General features: G+C 42.0%; 1 protein-coding gene across 1 annotated transcript; it reads right to left on the bottom strand.

Moving 5' to 3' along the window:
• Positions 1 to 19,740: 19,740 nt before the first annotated feature.
• LOC126712841 (uncharacterized) lies at positions 19,741 to 20,205 on the bottom strand. Its single transcript, XM_050412335.1, has one exon. It carries the CDS (start codon positions 20,203 to 20,205, stop codon positions 19,741 to 19,743), a length of 465 nt encoding a protein of 154 aa, XP_050268292.1.
• Between the last annotated feature and the right edge of the window lie 1,267 nt (positions 20,206 to 21,472).

Here is a 21,472-nt window from a genome sequence, read left to right as displayed (position 1 = left end):
GAAGGAAGAGAGACTTCTTTCTTGTCCAGTCGAAGGGGAGAAATATCTTTGGCCTCTGCTTCCCTTACCTTAACTGTGTCATTCTGAATCTTGGCGACGCCCTTGGCTTCTGAAGAGGGCTTGGTTCCTCCACCCTCACCCTTATCCTTGGCCATTTCGTTCCCTAAATCTCAATCACCACCTTGGTGGGGCCTTTGGGAACATCTGAAGAGTTAAGAGCCTGAAACTCTCGCAGAACTCAAGGATCTGTAAATGAAGAAGAACGACCCCCCCCCCCCATGTGTCTTATATAGGAGGCAAACCTGGTAGCAATTAATTCGCTCAAATCTCCAAGAAAGAATTATAAGCGAGATAAATCTCGCTCAATTTCCAAAGCAGTCTTCAGCCGTTGGATTTGCGTCACTTCTTAAAAAGACCTTAATGAAAGCGCACCTCGTGTACCGAAACGGCAGGAACGCGACTTGGATAAACTAAAAGAATGTCTTACAATCAGACATAGTGCAAAATGGGCGCGAAAGGACTATCATCACATCAAGATCCTCCTTTCCTCCCATGGGGAAGAAAAGAAGAATCTCGAGGGGTTATTGTGGGGGTAACAGACTAGGGAGCTCATACCAATATACACGTTGGATCAGGGGCCCAGTCCAAGGAAGAACCCCTCCTCGGCCATGGGAAGAATACAAAAGGAACGGCCTATCACTGAAAGTGGCACTCCGGGTCACTCCATGGAACAGGAAAAATACTAAAACAGAAAAGGACAACGGGGAGAATAGAAATATCTAAGGGAAAAGCTGCCATTATTGCATTCAGTGCCTTGTACCTGACATAGCCATGCTTTTCTGCATTTACAACCACTCCCAACAACTTGGAGGAAGGGCTGATGGGACAAGTATCAGCACTAAGAACCCAAATCGGGAGGAAGAAAACTAATATAAAAAGGGGTGAATGGGGGGCAGTAATGGCGGGGCAAAAAAACCCCTATCACTCAAGAGGCACTAGAAAAAACTCCTTAGACTATACCAAGGACCAACCTTCTTTGATAAACTCAGTTCATCCTTGCTTGATTGTGATAAACACTATATTAACTGTTATCCATGCACTAAAGCCTAGCTATTTGACCCACTCTCTACAAATTTTTTGTACCGGCCTTACTAGTCCAAGATCCCATACATCTTGGGCATAGGCTGCAAAACGTGACCCTACAGTATTATTATTATTATTTTTTTTTATAGGAAAGACTCTCATATTATAAATGCTTTTTTTTTTTTTTGGTAATGGAAGTTGTGAAGTTATCTTTAAAATTGTATAAAATTTTTTAAACACCATGAATACTTGAAAAGTCCACCTATTCTCAAAGTTAAAATCAAGTCACATAAATTTTTATTTTTTTATTTTTTGTATTTTGGTTCATCTATTATATTTTTTATCCTAGGCCTAGAAGATTTTTTTTTTGTTTTTCTTATAATCCAGCACAATTCTAAAGCAATAGTTTCAATCGTCCAAAAATAATAATAAATTTTTTGAAAGTATTAGTTTTTTAAAACACCAAGAATACTGTTTGAGAAGGCAACCTATTCTCAAAGTTTAATATCAAGCCACATAAATTTTTTTTTTTTTGGGTGCATCTATTATTTTTTGAACCCAGGTCCAAAAGTAATTTATTTTTCAAAACTGGCACAATTCTAGTACAAAATTTCAAATGCCTAAAAAGAAAAAAAAATTAAATAGTATTAATTTTTTATATGGGAAAGGCACATGATTAAGAAGTTTTTTTTTTTTTTTTTTAAATCCTAGAAGGTAATCCCTTAGTCCTAAAATATAGCCACTTAGTACATATATATATATATAACAAAAGTTTGAAATGCCTTAAAAAAAATTAAATAGTATCATATATATTTTTTAATGAGAAGCCTCTCAAGCTCTCACCAAGTTTTTTTTTAATCCTAAAAGGTAGCCACTTAGTCCTAAAATGTAGCTATTAAGTACACATCCATAACAAAAGTTTTAAATGCCTAAAAAAGCAAATAATAATAATAATAATAAATAAATAGTTTTAAATATTTTTTATGGGAAAGGCTCGCACGTGAGCAATATTATCTTTTAATTTTAAAAATGTATTTTCTTGTAAAAAATGAAAAGAAGTTGTAGTGAAAGGCACAACAATTGTTAGGGATAATTAATTTCATATAGAAGAGATGTGATTGAGAAAAATAAAGTTAAATTGTAGGAGTTTCAATTAATAATGATTTGTACATTACCATTCCAAAAAACAGTAAATTGAATCTAACGTAGAATTACACAAATTGATAAATATAGACATAGGGAGGATAATTTATTTATTTTTTTAAAAAAAGTTCTTAAACAACCAACTACCACTTACTATTTAGCAAGAAATTCACCAGTTGCGAGATCAACTACATCACCATCGAAAAGACGTGTTGCGCCCTAGCATAGGCATCACGCAACTGTGGCAATATATGCTCTACTACACCATGCGACTCATTTCCCACATGGATCCCATTAAGTACATCTTCGAAAAGCCAGCCCTTGTAGGGAAGATCTCTCGTTGGCAAATGTTGCTTCCCGAATTCGAGATCATGTTTGTGATAAGAAAGGCAATCAAGGGTTAGGCCATAGCCGATTACCTAGTGAACCAGCCGGTGAGTGATTCTGAGCTTTCAAAATCCCTCTTCCCTGATGAGGATGTCATGGCACCAAAGCCAGATCCAGGTAGTGTGGAACCGTGGCGTTGGAAGCTTTATTTCGATGGAGCCGCCAATTCTACTAGAAATGGAGTGGGAGCAGTCTTAGTTTCCCCCAAGGGCCAGCAAATCCCTGTTTCAGTCAAGTTGAATTTTGATTGCACCAACAACATCACAGAATACAAAGCGTGCATAGTCGACCAGCAAGTCGCCCTAGAGTTCCGCGCCTATGACTTGAGCGTCTTTGGAGATTCCCTATTGATTATCTCCTAAATCGAAGGAAAATGGCAAGCACGAGACACCATGTTGATTCTGTATCAAAAATGCGTCAACCGCTTGATTTCGAAGTTCCGAAACATCACATTTGCCTATTTGCCTCGAGCACACAACTAGTTTCCGGACGCCTTGGCTACCCTGGCTAGCATGGTCAAGTTATCAGAAGAAGACGATATGCGGCAATTGCGCATAGAAGTCCGTGGCATTCCAGCCTATTGCATGAACATCGAAGAATGCATGAGTGTCGAAGTCGAAGTCGACGAAAAGCCATGGTACCATGATATCAAGGCTTATATCAAGGACAGTGAATACCTGCCCAGTGCAACGGATAGTGAAAAGAAGTTTATCTAGCGCATGGCTTGCCAATTTTTCTTGAGTGGAGAAGTCTTGTACAAAAGGAACCATGATTCTACCTAGCTCTGATGCGTAGATGCCTCCAAGGCTAATCATTTGATGGAAGAGATGCATTAAGGCTTACTTAGGGCTCATGCCAATGGACCCCTGTTGGCCCGCAAGATTATGAGGACATGCCACCGTTGCCAAGCCTTTCAAGATAAGAATAACGGTCATAGCCCTTCTTAACTTGGGGTATGGATGTCATCGGACCTGTGATTCTGAAAGCTTTAAACGGTCAAGAGTACATCTTTGTGGCCATCAATTATTTCACAAAGTGGGTGGAAGCCACTTCGTACAAGAGCATCACTCAAGCAGTGGTAGCCCGGTTCCTGAAACATAACATTGTTTTCCACTACGGCGTTCCAGGAGAGCTCATTACAGATAATGGGACAAACCTAAATGGAAAAATGATCCAACAACTCTGCCAACAGTTCAAGATCGAGCACAAAAATTCGATTCCTTATCACCCTTAAATGAATGGTGTAGTGGAAGCCGCTAACAAGAACATAAAGAAAATCTTGGTGAAGATGACAAACACATACAAGGACTGGCACGAGTACTTGCTGTTTGCTTTGTGCGTATATCGCACTTCTATTCGTAGTTCCACGGGTGCGACCCCTTATTCATCAGTATATGGCATGGAGGCCATCCTCCTCGCAGAGGTAGAGATTTCGTCTCTCTGGATTTTATCTCAAACAGAGCTGTCAAAAGCTGAATAGGCCCATTCTCAGTATGAATAACTAAACATGATAGATGAAAAGCGTATGACCACAATGTGCCATGGACAATTCTACCAACACCGCGTCGAGCGAGCATTCAACAAGAAAGTTAGACCCAGGGTCTTTGAAGAAGGTGATCTAGTCTTTAAAAAGTGCAACTAGGCCATGCCTGATCATAAAGGAAAGTTTGCCACAACTTACGAGGGCCTATATGTGGCAAAAAGGGCCTTTTCTAGAGGAGCCTTGATTCTAGCCGCATGGACGGGCATGACTTCAATATGCCTACCAATTCTAATGCCGTCATACGGTACTTTACATAAAGGAGCCTCTCAATGCACCTTATTTCTACATTTTTGTGTAAAAAAAAAAAGTAAAAAGGTAGATCAAAAAATCGAAAGGGCGGTCTATGCAAAAAGAGAGCCAAAAGAAAGAGAGCGTGAGATAATGCAAAAGGTAGATTGAAAACCCAAAAGGCCGGTTTACACAAAAGGAGAGTAAAAGAAAGAGTGTGAGAGAGCATTGGCCCCAGCTTGACGTGGTGGAAACCTTGGCCTCAAACTGCTCCTCCGAGCGCCCAAGTCCAGATGGACCTCATCCCAAGAAAGGTCAGCATCTATGTCTATGATGAGATCCTCGGCTTGCATCTCTCCTTCGGAGGCCCCCTCCCTCTAGCTAGCCTATACCATGAAGAAGCCCCGTTAGAAACAATATGAGACTCAGAGGAGACATTGGCCATCTCAACCGAGTGCCGCCTCCTAGAACGGGTCTCTATAGGTATACCGCTAGTGGGCCTAGGGTCATCACCCTCGCAGTCAAAGTGACTCTGCAAAACCCGAGCTGCATGCTCGCTAGCCGAAGAGGTTTCATCGTTAGAAACATCGTCCCCATGGGACGTAGCGTAAATGGGGGCTTTCCTTGATCTCCCCTAGAACTAGCCCTCTGAGACATGATCTACAAAACAACAAAAAATTCAAACACAAGTGGTAAGCCCAAAAGTTAAATGGAAATACAGATGAACTAACACTTTTTCCTAAACATGTTATGCAGGTCTATGTCAAGCATATGATCTCACAAAAAAAAAAAAAAAAAAAAAAAAAAACCCAGATTCTTACAAGCATTCTATAGTGGGTGAATCGACGACAAGTGTCCTTGGGCTCACAATTTATAGTGGGTGAACTGGCGATAAGCGTCCTCGGGCTCACAATCTACAGTGGGTGAACCAGTGACATGCATCCTTGGACTCGCATTCTACAGTGGGTGAACCAGCGACAAGTGTCCCTGGACTAGCACTCTACAGTGGGTGAATCGACGACAAGCGTCCTCGAGCTCATGATCTACAGTGGGTAAACCAGCGTTAAGCGTCCCTGGACTCGCATTCTACAGTGGGTGAACCGACGACAAGCGTCCTTGGGCTTACGATCTATAGTGGGTGAACCAGCGACAAGCGTCCTTGGACTCGTATTCTACAGTGGGTGAACCAGCGACAAGCATCCTTGGATTCACATTTTACAGTAGGTGAACTAGCGACAAGTGTACCTGGACTCACATTCTATAGTGTGTGAACCAGCAATATGTGTTCCTAGGCTCACATTCATTCAAGAGTTTCCAAAATCCCTAATCTACAGTGGGTGAACCAGCGACATGCGTCCCTGGGCTCTAGGGGTGTGTCGGTTCGGTTTCGGTCGGTTTTCTAAGTGTTGGCCAACCGAAACCGAAATTTTCGGTTTGTGAAATTCTCAACCGAAACCGACCGAAATAATTGGAAATTCGTCGGTTTCGGTTGGATTTCGGTTTCGGTCGGTTTTTCGGTTTCCTCATCATTTATTTTCTAAGAAAGCAAACAAAGAAAAAAAATTAACAAACCCAGAAAGCAGAAACCCAGAAAATATTAACAAACCCAAAAAAAATAAACAAACCCAGAAAAAATTAACAAACCCAGAAAATCCCTTTGCTTTCCCACGTTTTCTCACCACCCAAACACCAACAAACACCAAGCACCAAGCAAAGTAGCAAACACAAAACCCAAAAAAAAAAAAAAAAAAAGAGAGAGAGAACGTCGAAGAAGCGTACCGGCGAAACCAAACTCACAACCTTCTACCTTGAAACCTAGAAATCACGAAGAACAAAACCCAAACCACGAAGAACAAAACCCAAACACCCAGAAACCTTGAAACCCAAACACGTAGAACAAAACCCAAACCACGAACCCAGAAACCTTGAAACCTAAACAGAAACCCACAAGGAACAAAACCCAAACCACGAAGACAGAAAAATCAAACCAGAGAGGCGGCGACAGCGAAGGAGGCGGCGGCGATTGAACCCAGGTGGCGAAGATTCCAGGCAGCGGCGACAACGGGGTTTGTTGATGTTTTCTCTCTGGATCTTTGGGTGGGTTTCTTGATTCTTGTTCTTGATTCTCTCTGAATGTTGTTCTTGGTGTGGGTTTTTCATTTCTTGCTTCTTGATGTTCTCTCTTGATGTTGAAAACGGAAGTCAGAGAGAAAAAAACCCAAACGTTAGAGACAAATGCTGAAAATAGGATTAATAGGGTTATAAAGCAAACCCCAAAACGACGTAGTTTTGGTAATAAGGAGAGGAAAAATAAAAAGGCATTACTAAGGGTCGAACCTGGGCTGACTGGAGACAAGCACGTGTCCTTGCCGCTAGGATACCAGGTACTTTGTTAGAATATTTTGTACAAATTATTATTTAATATATTTCGGTTCGGTTCGGTCGGTTCGGCCTATTAGAAATTGCAACCGAAAACCGAACTGAAATTTTCGGTTTTTTATATGATAAAACCGAAACCGAACCGAACCGAAACCGAACCGAAATTTTTACATCGGTTCGGTCGGTTTGAAGCGGTTTTTTCGGTTCGTCGGTTTTTTGCACACCCCTACTGGGCTCACATTCATTTAAGAAGTTTTCCAAATCCTTAATCTATGGTGGGTGAACCGGCAACACACGTCCTCGGGCTCACATTCATTCAAAAGTCTTCAAATTTCTGATTTACCAGTGAGTAAACTAGTGGCTGCGCCCTAGGCTCTCCTTTCCACTATTCCCAACTACCAGGTAAGTCCTCTTACCCATATCCTGCATTTTATTTTCAACATTTAAATTCCCGCATATTCACGCACTCATATATCAAAAACAATAACACACGCATATTTTCCTAAGATAGCATGACATAAATCATGGCAAAAGTATATATGATTATGAAAATTCCAAAAATAGAATAAACACTAGCATGCATCTCTAGTAGTATTACTACTAAAATTTTGCAAAAAAAAAAAAAAAAAAATTGAAATCACGTTCTTTATCTGACACCTCTCATTGCACTCGAAATATCAGATAAAGAAGGGGCAGCTGTTGATACCGTATTTTGTCTTCCTTCGATTTGTGTGCTGGACCCCGAAAAATCCAAAAATATCATTTTCTCTCCATGGAGCCAAGAGAACATCTAGAACGACGTGGCGCAACTCGTTCGGCACCAGAGCACCTAAAGTGCCTTTTTTAGCTATAATGACCAAAATGCCCCTAGTCAGCCCTAGGTTTGACTGAAGGTCAAAAGAGGTCAAAACCCTCACAAAACAACATTTTTCAAAGTTTTACATCAAACCCAAGTTTCTCGGAGATTTTTAACAACTTTGACTAAGTTTGACCCGAAGTCGATCTTGGGTGGGCCCAAAAACCCTAATTTTGATCCGATTGTCAAAATGGGTTAAAACCAATGCCATTGTGGAGATTATCAAATTCTCACTCGAATTAATATTCATTGGTTGAAATCAGAGTTAGAATGGCTGAGATATCATGAAAACCGGGATGTCGCATCGATTGATGTACCGCTAACTTTCGAGAGCCATAACTTTTGATCTGACTATTGGATTTTCAAGATCCATACCTTTTCGGAAACAAGAATTCAAAATATTTCAAAGGGACTCAAGATCAGTCCAATTAGAGGCCTTTTGAGGCCAGTGATCCTTGAAGGGCCACTGGCAGCCCTTCAAAAGCCGTTGCCTCAAAAAGCATGCTAAGGCTATAAATAGCCCCAGGCACCCCTTCAACCAAGGAAAAACACATTTTTTCTAAGTATTTCTCTCTGCTCAGTTTCTCTACATTTTTTTTCTCTCTTCCAAACACCAAAACACACACAAAAAACACCCAAAAAACACATCAAAATATCTTGATTCTTCTCTCTTCACCAAAAACACAAGGTATGGTTCTTATACCCAATCTTCTTTTCCTTGGTTCTATACTATTGGATTTGGGGTTTAGGATTGTGGATGTAGCTTTTCTAGCTATCATCCACACCCCTAACCTTCTAAATCTTTTTCTCGCATTTGTCTTGCTATTTTTGCTTGAATAACATGATTTATTACTTTCTTTGGCATGGTTTTGGCTTTATTTGTGATTCTAGCTTAAATTTCATGGTCGTTATGTTTTATGCCATGTTTTGTGCTTAGATCTACATTCTTCCATGTTCATATGTTTAGATCTACACGCTTAGGGTTTTTATGCCATGTATTCCTATGTTTTATGCCTCTTTTAGTTCTAGGTTGATGTTAGGGTTACATGCTCACATGTTGGTTATGTCTTGCTTGGATCTACATGTTTGTATGCACGTTCTATGCTCCTATGCCTATATCCGAGTCTTCACATGCATTTATGCTTGGATTTATGTTCTACCATGTCTATGTGCTAAATTTCTACATGTTTACATGTATGTTCCTTTGCCTATATGTCTAGATCTATGTTTTCGCATGCCTATGTGCTTGGATCTACGTTCTCTACATGCTTTTTTCTATATTCCATGTGCTTGTGCACTTAATGCCATGTTTGTGTGCCTAAACCTAGGCTATGTTTGTCATGCCATGTGCTATTGTAGCCCGTTTGTCACTTTATCTTTCTTCCATGTGTTTTGGCCTGATTGTTAGGACCTGATCTAGACCTTATGGTCTTTGTCATCATCCACACACCAAGGCCCATATAAAAGGGTTTGAATTATCCAATTTGCATGTCTATGTTTGCTTGCTTCTATGCTTTATGCTTGTGCTAGCCTTTCCAGTTCTAGGCTTTGCCACATTTAATGCCCTTAGCAGGTTTATGGTTGTGTGGTTACATCCGACGCCCATAAGGCCTTGTTTAGGTGTAATTATTTGGGATGCGTCTTTGGATGCTAGGTTGCTCCGTGTCCATGCATGAGTCTTGCTTACTAGTGTGTTGTCCATGCTTCAGCACAATGAAGTTATGGACATTCAATCTAGACCTATATTTGTCCCTCGTAGACACCACCTTTTGTTCGTTCTGTTGCTTGATTGCTTTTTCACTTGTTTGTTTGCTTTCCTGCTATGCTTGCCATGTCTATCACGCTCATCTGTTTTATGCCTTTTCATATACTCTTTGCATCTTTTCCTTCCATTGCTTGTCTACTGGTTTTTTTTCTTTACCTTTGCATGTACACACATAGAGCGAGGACACATGAAGCTAGGGCATGGTTTCCCATGCGCAAGCAAAAGGGCGCAGACGCAAGCATGTAGATAAGCCAAACGGTTGTGTTCAGTAGGTTTAGGAGTTTAGCCTTTCCCTTTGGTTATGTACTCTTTTAAACCCCTTTCCTCCTTCCTTTCTCTCTTAGATGGTTTGTATTAGGTATATTATGCCTTGTACCATTCGTCCTAATCTCTAAAGTATGGCGACCCCTGTTTACTTTCCTGCCCTTATTTTGGGCCATGCTCTAAGGATGTAGGTATTTACTTTCCTGCTCTGTATGCTTGCATTGTGCATGTTGTATGTATATATACCTACTCCCCTCGTCCTTTCGGAGTGATCGTCACTGTCCATGTCACCTAAGGCAAAGCGATGCCTAATTTCCATTGCGAAAGCAAGGTGACAAGCAGTCGGATTTTCGTCGTGGAAATCTGGTACTCGGCTCGAATGCCATAGGAAAGCATAAATTAGGACCATGCCCTTTCAAAAGCCAAACCTCAAAGCCACTATGCATGCAAAGTCTCAATAGCCAATGCTAAAATTATGTTTTTACTATCAATTTCCAAAAATTAAGGTTTTATCAAAACAAATGACTATCCTTGGACAAGCGTTTTGGGGTGCCCAACACCTTCTCCACACATAACCAAACTTCCAGACCTAAGAATCAAGATTTTTTTTGCCATCCACATTAGATTAGGAAAAATGCCCTTTGTCTTAAAATAGGATCAGTAATAAAATCAACTAGAAACAGGTGACCAATCACACCTTAGAAAAACCTAATGATTGGTGGCAACTCCACTCACCTTTGGTAATCCTTTAAAATTTGGCCCAGATTCCTACCATAAAACCAAAGGTAGACAAATACCCTCCTCCACCGAGAGAGAGAGAGAGATCACCTAAAGCCCCGCACGGTGTCTATAGCTACCCCTTCTTTATTTGACATCTCAAATGCAATAAGAGGTGTCAGATAAAGAATGTGATTCCGCATTTTGTTGCCCCAAAATCGTTTGCGGAAACTGCACTGTTCGTGGATTGAGACTAGTTTTACTTGATACGGTTAAGCTGCTACAGCTGATCTGGAAAAATTTCTCTAACCTGGTCCTCGAAACTAGGCAATAAACTCTGGGTTTTCTTTTTCTTTTCTTTTTTGGTCAAGGGTTAATTGTCAATGCTAATCGGCAGCCCTTGTAGGTGAGCCGGGCAAACCCGATGGCTCTTTAAGGTGAGCTGGGCAACCCTATTTGTACAAGGCCCTATAAATGGGCCCCAAAGCCTCATTTTGACCATTTCGCTTCCATTTCTCTGAAATCTCACTTCTAAAAAGTTCTCTGGAGGAAGTCGCGGTCTAGTAGATCCAGCTTTCAGCTTCAATCCACAGCTTCAGTCTCCAATTATAAACTTGAGGTCGGTGTCCATTTTTGTTTTTCTTTTTATTTTCTACAAGTATGTTAGTAGCCAAGCAAGTAGGAAAGCATGCTAGCATTTATTTTATTTTTGGTATTTTTGGCATATATGTTTTTTTTGTTTTTGTCATTTATGCCATGATGATGTTGGAAAATATGTTTGTTCACATGTTTAAGCAGCATAGGAAAACTCGTACATGTTGGATGCTATGAAAACACATGGTACACTAACAAGATTAAAAGAAAAGCTAGGTAAATATGAGAGACTATGCATGTCAAACATGAAAATTTTTTGAGAGGGTTGAAATATGAAAATAATGCAAATTTGAATGAGAGTAGTTTTTGAAAGAGGTAAGATTAAACGGTCATGGCCAAATTGAATTTGCGTCAGATTAAAAGAGCACGGCCGAATTGAATCTTAAAAAGATAGATAGGATTAAATGAGCATGGCTGAATTGAGAGGGCGGTATTTTGAAAACCTTGACATTTTGAGAAAACATGATATTTTGTTATGGACATGCATGGCATGTGTTAGGCAGTAGGGTTAGACATACTTACCTATTTACTTTCATTGCCAAATACTTTTGGGCTTACTAACCAATCTTGAATTTGCTTCCACAGATTATGTCTCGACGAACGAGATTCAGCGGTGCTCGCGGGAAGGCTCCCACCATTGTTCCGTCTTGCACCACTTCGTCTAGTAGTGACAACAATATGGTCTCAGCCAATCTGCAGGTCAGGCAAAATCTTCAGAGGCACTTCGACCGAGGCAGTGATGATCATGCGCCTTCTAGAGGCACTCATATAGCACATCGTACTAGGAGTCGGTGTTCTATAGAGACAGCCAGTGCCTCATCTTAGTCCTGTACTGGTTTGGAGAAGATTCTTCACAGTTCCCTTGGACCAAGAAGGGAGGAGGCCTAGGACCAGGCCAGGTCTAGGTGCTCAAAGGCGTTGCGGTCGTAGATCGAGGTTTCTGTTTGGTTTGTTCGAGGTTAAGGCTTATACTAGAGAGATCGATGACAGTATAGCCAACACTCATCTTCAACATGGTCTAAAGAGGCATCCTTTTATTCAGATTTGGAAGGCTCAAGTATATTCCCTTTTTCTCTTTCAATTGTCAGATCTAAATGTGTAGATATGCATGCTAACTGGTAGCTTTTCTAATTTTGAGTGCAGGCCCCTGACAAGATTCATGGTCGGGGAGCTTCGTCTTTATTCCTCCTTCGTTTGTATGACTGTGAGATGAATGGGTGCTATCTCGATTTTTTGGTTGAGCAAGACTTCATGGAGTTCCTGAGGATTCCTCCTTATTCTATGAGGCATGCAATACTGGAGACTTTGGTGCAGCGATTTCATGCAAAGACTACCACCTTTCATTTGAGTTGTGGGAAGTATACAGTCCTTCCCTTTGACTGGACGGCTATTTTGGGCCTTAGATTTGGTGGGTATTTGGTCCCGTCCGATCTTATAAATTTTTCTACTGCGAGCGAGCTCTTGGGCATTCTTTATCCCCTTACTCCAATGAGGCGACAGTATTTTGGGCCTACTAACAAGCCTCAAATTTGTATAGAGCGGCTGAGAGAGAGCATACCTTGGGAGGTGGAGCCAAATGACATTGCTTTCAAGTGGTTCTTTTTCTATTTCATCGGTAGTTGCCTGATTAGCAACAATCAGTCGGTGCTGTCCTGCAAGTTGTTGGGAGCCATAAGAGTAGTGTCAAACATAGGGGCCTTTGATTGGGCAACCCTTTCTTATGAATTCTTCATCACTTTCCTAAGGCAAGCTTTATGATGTGGCTTCAGGAGCCTCGAGGGCTATTGGCATATTTTGACATGGTGGGTATATGAGTATATCCCAGCCCTGCACCCACAGTATTTTGGCCTTTCTTCATAGGCTTATACTAGGGCATATGCTTGGTCCCTCTACGAGATCACTAGAGTTGTCTTGACATAGCCATCCACCGTCAAAGCTGCATTGGATTGTGTCACCTGGGGTGAGATACTCAATCATCCCTATGATGGGTGGCTGTTAGCTAGGCATGAGGTTACCCATGCTATGGCTAAGTCGCGGGTATAATGCTGGATCAGGGCTTTGTCGAGCTGAGAGTTTTTCTTAGCTAAGAGGACCTATCATTAGGTTATACCAGGCTTCAAAGTACCTAGGGAGCCCACCTCAGGAGCTTACATGTTTTGAGGTGATTTTGGACAATCTTGACTATATGACAAGCTCCTTCGATGGTTTTGTCATTGAGGACACCGACTACTTCACTTGATTCTTGTAGTCCTCAGCTGGACCCATCATGGATGATTGCCCTGTGAATGGTGGTAGAGTGCTTGATGGCATAGCATGTGCTCGTCGGCCTTTAGAGTCCCATTTGAGGTTGCATGTAGATACCCTACTAGCTAGGGTGAGAGATCTTAAGGGCGCTACTACCACTAGAGAGGCATATATACAAGAGGAGATTGCCAGGTCGCTAGCACAAGAGAGGGACCTATGGCAGAGAGAAAGGGAGGCCCATGCCATCGCCATAGGGAGAGAGAGATGGGTTAACTTCAGCTTGAGATAGGTCTACTTCGTGAGTATATCAGCATTCTGATTGGCAAGATAAGGGGACGTAGGATGCTTGTACCTCCTGCACCTCATATTCCTAGCAGATATCCTCTTATTCGCTAACATAAGTCAGAGTATATGCGTGCTCCTCCTAGATTGTCTGGTAGTTAGGGATATGCCCTTTTAAATGATGGGCTCAAGGCCTTGTTCCAGGAGATGTCCCAGGTTCTTCGGTAGATCGAGCTGGTCCTTCTACAGGTCCCATTACAAGTGACAATGCCGATGATGGCGGTACTAGGCGCTTTGCTGATGATGCCGTTAGGGATGATGACTCCCCTTAGGCCAACCATGTATTGTTGTTCCATGATGTAGCCCCTACATGGGCATGTTTTTCTTATTTTTCTTGTATTTTGTAGACATTGCCCCTTGGTGGGCCAGACCTGTATATATTAGACTACCTCTTAGTTGGCCTGGACTGTATGTTTTATATTGCCTCTTGGTAGGCTTTAGACATGTATGTATTATATTGCCCCATAATGGGCCCTGATGTATGATATTGCCTCTCGGTAGGCACTAGATGTATGTTTCTGGATATCACCTATTGGTATGCTTTACATGTATGTTTCTAGATTTTTCCTGTTGGTAGGCTCTTGTGTATGATTCATGAACATTGCCTCTTGGTAGGTCTTACATGTATGTTTTTGGATATCGCCTGTTGGTAGGCTCTTGATGTATGATTTGACATTGCCTCTTGGTAGGTCTTCAATGTATGATTTTGGATTTCGCTTGTTGGTAGGCTCTTGATGTATATATGAATATTGCCTCTTGGTAGGTCTTACATGTATGCTAGTAGCACTTTAGAATTTTGGAGTTGGTAGCACCACTGTGGTCACTTTGTATTGCACCATACTGTCACAGATTTACCAATAAAATCTTATGTTGATTGACTCACTAAGGGATTTGGAGAGGGGAAAGACCGCATTAAATAGAACTACCCTAGTGTAGGTTTTATGCAGTTCTTATCATGAGAGGAAAGGTTCCTAGCGGAATGGACCCATTCTTGAGCATATTGATTAGTGGAAAGTGGACTGAACCACGAAAAATAAACTGCCCCAATGTAGGGTTTTGCATGGTTTTAAAATGATCAACCGACTTGAAGTGGGATTAGAATCACACTGGATGATACGGGTTTGTTGACAACCTTAATGATGGTTGTGGATTTCCCCAGCGGGATTTTGGACTTGCTGTGTGGCAGAATGCACTGATTGTCTCGATTTTCGATTGAATTGCCCAATGCTTCGAGAAAAGTTCCCTTGAGGAATTAATCGCAGCAATCTACATACCATGCTAGATGGACTATTATTAGTGATTGCGATTGGCCTTGACACTATCCCCTCACATGTCTTGACGACGAGGGCTGAACCGACCCCTAAACCGGGTGAACCAAGTTTTGAAATGAGGTTCAAGATATTCTGGGATGTCGGATGAGAAGCGCAAAAGTAAACTGCCCTAGTGTAAGCTTTGTGCAGTCTCGGTTGTGTGAAAAAATATTTTAAAAGGCAAGTCTGCAGCTAAACCTGTCGTGCACCATTATTAGTGCAAAAACTGAGGGAATCTTTGCTTCGGACTTGTCTAAAACCCTTCATTCTTTGGATTAATGTTCAGAATAGGGGTGAGTTTGTGCCTAGGGGGTTGAGAAGTCCTGGCACGTGTCCCGAGGTGTGGCAGCCCCTGTAAATGCATTACTTGGGGCTGACAGCCTTACAAGGTGCGCGGGCCTCGAGAAGCATGCATAAAAGCTAGACGCACCCCAAGACCTTCCACATTCTGGTCTGCTACTTCGAAAGTCTTCTTCTACCCTTTTTCTTCACTAAAAAAATCCTAGAAACACCATTTTTCTTCGCTTTTCTGCATGGATTTGCATCAGAACACCGAATTTTTTCAGATTTGAGTATGGATGTTCTTAGGCTAAAGAAATATGATATTGTGGTGTTGCTTAAGCGGGAGACTTTTCATGAAATGGAGCTTAAGAGATGGTGGACTTCATTCTCTTCCAAGGATTGGGCCTACGTCAAGTAGTTCCTTGGAGATGCCACCTCACTCTTTCGCACTTCCTTGGATTGGCACTTACTGGAGGCTGTGGTTACTTGTTGGGATCCCACTTTGTGGTGCTTCACCATTAGGGATGTGGACTTAGTCCCTACTTTAGAGGAGTATGATCACTTTCTTTCTCTTCCTACCCCTATGAGTCGGGTTTATCGACCACAGACTTGGTCTTGCTTCCGCAAGTAGTTGGCAAAGTTATTAGGCTTAAGGACGCCTGTTGTGGATGTTCTAACCCGATAAGGGAGTGGCTTGGGAGGAAGCATCCCTTTTAATTTTTTGCCTTGTCAATTTGGCGAAGCCAAGTGCCTTGTTGCTTACCAAGGAGACTTTGTGGATTTAGAAGAGCATTGGACCTTCTACAAGCATCAGGCCTTTATAGTGGCCTTCTTTGGCTCAGTGCTTTTCCCTTCTCAATCAAGTTCGATCAGTTTTTCAATTATACCCCTGGTGAGTACTCTACCTCATAGCACTTCTTTTATTCCCTTTCTCATCTCTAAGACTATTCGGTCTCTTTCTTTGTGTTGTAAGACGGGTAGGGGTAGGCTTGGTTGTTGCGTGCATCTACTACAGTTATGGTTTTGTAGTCATCTGAGTGTGATATCTAAGGCACAACCTGTTGGGTTATTGAGGAAGAATAGGTTTAAGATCACTGTGGCCCTTGATCTTCCTTTTACTAGGGACACCATTGGTTGGTTATGGTATTTTTTTGGCTTGCATCCCACTGACTGGAGATGGAGAGTTAAGTGGGGAGTCATTAGGTGGCAGGGTTGGACCTATTGTGTTGCTTTACTTGGCATCCCTTTGGTGGGCATCTGGGGTTGTACAGGGTACTTTCCAGGTATGGCCTTGAGGCAGTTCGGGGGTGATTAGCATGTCCCTCGATTCAGTGACCATTCTGTCATCACTTGTGATTATAGGTCTAGGATATCGACACAGTCATCATAGAGCACATTTTTGGCTCCTAGCAAGAGCGCAGGTCGATTATCGACTATCCTACTTTTCCTGGGGACGATCATGAGTGATCCACAATAGAGTTTAGAAAGTGGAGGCCAGTAGGGACCCGTGCTTCATTGTTGATCTATCGATTCTAGATCCTCTTGATCCCCGCCTTCCAGCTGATATATTGAGGGATTATGCACTGGAGTTTGAGGTCAGAGTTAAAAGTACTTTAAAGACTTGAGAGAGTGCCTGACATAGGCTATTAAGGACAGGGATTGCTGCAAGGAGCTTCTTGATGCCACGATAGAGGATTATGATGAGATAGGGAGAGCCTATGAGGCTGAGCTTGCCACCTTGAGCTTGAGCATAGGAGTCTGGCTCCCTTAGCCACAGAGGCGCAATGTATTCAACTGAGATCTCAAGTCACTAGCTTGGAGAGTGTGTTGGCAGATCTTACTTAGAGATTCACTTTCTTGGGCTAGACGAGTGATGAGGAGAAGGCCATAGTGGATGCCAGTCGTAGTGAGGTGAGTAGCAGGGCTGATGATTAAGCACCGAGGCTATTGGAGGCTAGGTCCTTCATTCATTCCACTTTGAGCTTAGAGTGTGGGCCGACTGATGAGTCTAGTAAGCCACAATTGGCTTTTTTTCACCTTCAGGCTGAGGTAACCAAGAAGGAGGAGGCATTGAGAGTTGCTACTGCAGAGGTTGGCACTTTGTAGGCTTTGCTTGATACAGAGAGGTAGGGCTACACCTCGAGTCCCAATATGGAGAGGGAGTTGGTTCGTCTTTGACATTCATATGGCTAACTTAGACAAATTGACACAGATCTACACTGAGTAACTGCAGGGTAGCATTCCCTAGGGTGTGGCACCTACCGACATTCATCTTCAGCAGTTCATCCTGTGCTTTCTCGATAGTTACTTCTTTGGCAACAACCTGTCATAGTTGACCTGCTAGCTGCTATGGGCCATGAGAGCAATCTCTGACATTGGGAGATACAATTGGGGGTTTGTCACTTACGGCTTTTTCATCGCTTTCCAATGGTGAGCTTCCCAGTGGGATTTCAGGAGTCTGGAGGGATGCTGACAGATTTTGACTTGGTGGGCATATAAGTACATCCCATCCTTCAGACCACAGTACTCGAGTTTGTTAGAGATAGTGTATCCTCGACCTTATGCTTAGGCTTTCTTTGTGATCACCAGGGTTGTCGTGGTATAGTCGGTCACTATCTCTGCGGCTTTAGACTACGTCACCCGGGATGAGATGGTGGTTCGCCCTTATGATGGCTCACTGTTGGAGAGGCTAGAGCTTACTATTGCTATGGGCCAGTCGAGGATACGACCCTGGTTTTGGGCCCTGTCGAGCTAGGAGTTCTTTCTAGCAAAGAGGACCTTCCATCAGGTCATCCCGGTTTATCGAGTACTTAGAGATCTGCCTCCTCTTGGATTGTCATTCAAGTTCACTGTCCTAGATGACCGGTCTTACATGACGGGTTCTTTTGACACCTATATGGATATCAGCAGGGATTATGCCACTTGGTTCGCAGAGTCCTTCGTAGGGCCTATTATTGGGGATGTCCCTATGAGCGGAGGTAGGGTGTTGGGAGGCATTGTTTGTGCTCAGATGGCCTCTAGAGCAGAGTGGAGTGTGCGTGTAGAGGCTCTGTAGGGCATGGTGACAAAGCTTGAGGCTATCGCTGCCACTAGGGAGGTACATATGCATGAGGAGACTGCTTGGGCATTAGCTTGAGAAGGGAGGTTTGGGAGAGAGATAGGGAGGCCCAAGCTACCATGGCAGAGAAAACGGAGCCAGCTTTAGAGTGAGCTAGCCATGCTTTATGGCTATACCATGATTTTGACGAGAGAGTTATGAGTGACTCGTATTCCTGTTTCACCTTCTCCTCAAATTCCAGGCCAAGGGCCCATCATTCCACCGTACGAGCCCAAGTATATGCCAGCTCCTCTAGGCCTGTTGGGTGGTTGAGACTTTTTTGCTTAAGCTCCGGGGCCTTCCCAAGATCTAGGGTACGTTACAGGCACTTCAGGCAGTGCGGGTCCTTCCATCGGCCTTTTTGTAGGCGACGATGATGATGATGATGATGATACGGACCAATATATCAGTGGTTATGATTCTCCGTAGGGTTAGCCATTTATTGTAGCATGATGTATACCTTGTGTGGGCATGTACTTTTCCATGTATCTTGTACATTGCCCTATGATGGGCCAATTATGTATGTATATTATTCATTGCCTCTTGATAGGCCTGGACATGTGTGTATTGTATTGCCCCATAGTGGGCCTTGATGTATGATATTATCTCCTTGCTTCATGGTGTATGTATGGAAACAATGCCTCTTGTTAGGACTTACATGTATAAATCTGTAAATCGCCTTTAAAAGGATTACTGATGTATGTGTAAAACAATGCCTCTAGGTAGGACTTACATGTATAAATTTGGAAACTGCCTTTGAGAGGGCTTCTGATATGTGTGAAAACAATGCCTTTGATTATGACCTGTATGTATAAATCTATAAATTGCCTTTAAAAGGGCTGTAGTTGTATGTGAAAAATAGTGCCTCCAGGTAGGACCTATATGTATAAATCTGGAAACCGCCTTTGAGAGGGCCGCTGATGTATGTGAAAAACAATGCCTCTGATTAGGACTTATATGTATAACTTTGGAAATCGCCTTTGAGAAGGTTGCTGATGTGTGTGAAAATAATGCCTTTATACATGGTTGGATAGAATTGTGGTTCCTTTTGTACATGACTTCTCCACTTAGGAAAAATTGGCAGGCCATGCATCGAATAAACTTCTTTTCACTGTCCTTTGCACTAGACGGGTATTCGCCGTTCTTGATGTAAGCCTTGATATCATGGTACCATGGCTTTCTATCGGCTTCGGCTTTGACACGCATGCATTCTTTAATGTTTATGCAATAGGCTGGAGCGCTAAGGACTTCTATGCGCAATTGCCACATATCATCTTCTTTTGACAACTTGACCATGCTAGCTAGAGTAGCCAAGGCGTCTACAAACTGGTTATTTGCTCGGGGCAAATAGGCAAATGTGATTTTTCAGAATTTTGGAATCAAATGGTTGACGAATTTCTGATACAGAATCAACTTGGTGTCTCAGACTTGCCATTTTCCTTCGACTTAGGAGATGATCAACAAGGAATCTCCAAAGACACTCAAGTCATAGGCACCGAACTCTTGGGCCACTTGTAGGCCGACTATGAACGCTTTGTATTTTGTGATGTTGTTGGTGCAATCAAAATTCAACTTGACTGAAATAGGGATTTGCTGGCCTTTGGGGGAAACTAAGACCGCTCCCACTCCATTTTCGGTAGAATTGGCGGCTCCATCAAAATAAAGCTTCCAACGCCACGTTTCCACACTATCTGGTTCTAGCTTTAGTGCCATGACATCCTCATCAAGGAAGAGGGATTCTGAAAGTTCTGGATCATTCAGCGGTAGGTCTGCTAGGTAATTGGCTATGGCCTGGCCCTTAATGGTCTTTCTTGTCACAAACACAATGTCAAATTCGGAGAGCAACATTTGCCAACGAGAGATCTTCCCTAAAAGAGCTGGCTTTTCAAAGATGTACTTAATGGAATCCATGTGGGAAATGAGCCACTGGGTATAGTAAAGCATATACTGTTGTGGCTTGCGTGAGGCCCACACTATGGTGCAACACGTCTTCTCAATGGCGATGTAGTTGACCTCACAAATTCCCTATGCTTCTGCAGTGGGAAGTCTCATGTATGCCATGCTTTGTATTAGACTAGATATCTGTTATTCAGTTGGCATGGTCTGCAGATATCAATCAAAATCCAGGACTTAAACATTGGCAACTGTAAAGCATATTCTCAAGTATATAAGGAGAACGAGAGATTATATGCTTGTTTACCATAGTAAGGATTTGATTCCTATTGGTTATACAGATTTAGATTTTCAGTTAGATCTTGATTTTAGAAAGTCCACTTTAGGTTGTGTGTTCACCTTTGGAGGTGGAGCCATAAGTTGGGGGAGTGTTAAGCAATCTTGTATTGCTGAGTCCATCATGGAAGCTGAATGTGTTGCTGCTTGTGAAGCGGCAAAGGAAGCTGTTTGGCTTAAGAAATTCCTTTTTGATCTTGGTGTTGTGAAAATTGAGCAAGTTCCTATCACATTGTTCTATAAAAATAGTGGAGTGGTTGCACTATCCAAGGATCCAAGAAATCATGAGAAAGGAAAACATATTGAAAGAAAGTACCACATCATACGAGACATTGTTGCTTGAGGAGATGTAGTAGTAGCAAAGATTGATAGTGCAAATAATCTATCATATCCCTTTACCAAAGCCTTGCCCCAAAGGACTTTTAAGTCACATTTGGAGGGAATGGGAGTTAGATTAGTGCACAATAGTCTTTAGGGCAAGTAGGAGATTGTTAGGATATGTGCCATTTAAATCTTATTGTATGATGCTATGTATGACATTATGTTTTGATTAATAAACTTGTTTTATTATTATCAAAAATAATAATAATAACATGAATATTTGGACATTATCATATAGTCTATGAGATGTACAGTATGTGATTTATATGATTTAGTTACAGAGGATATAAATCACAAGTTCTTTGTAAACTCAGAATTTTAGTTCGTAGTCGATGATGAAATTAGGCATTTCATCTGCGAAGACTATAACATATCAACTAAGATGATTTGTCTTGATCATGGAAGTGGAGACTTCTAGTTGATATGTTAATATGTTTTAAGTGTTAAGACATATTGAACTAGACCGCTGTGAGATTTATTATTCTACTAACGACTATCAAATGAATAATAAATCTCACGACTTCTATTTACATTAACTCTTAATCTTAAAAGAATAATGAACCTAATC

The sequence above is a fragment of the Quercus robur genome, chromosome 1 (genome assembly GCF_932294415.1).
Source record: "Quercus robur chromosome 1, dhQueRobu3.1, whole genome shotgun sequence".
NCBI classification, from domain to species: Eukaryota; Viridiplantae; Streptophyta; class Magnoliopsida; order Fagales; family Fagaceae; genus Quercus; species Quercus robur.
The sequence above is the reverse complement of the archived record's forward strand: the minus strand, read 5'-3'. Positions and strand labels throughout refer to the sequence as shown.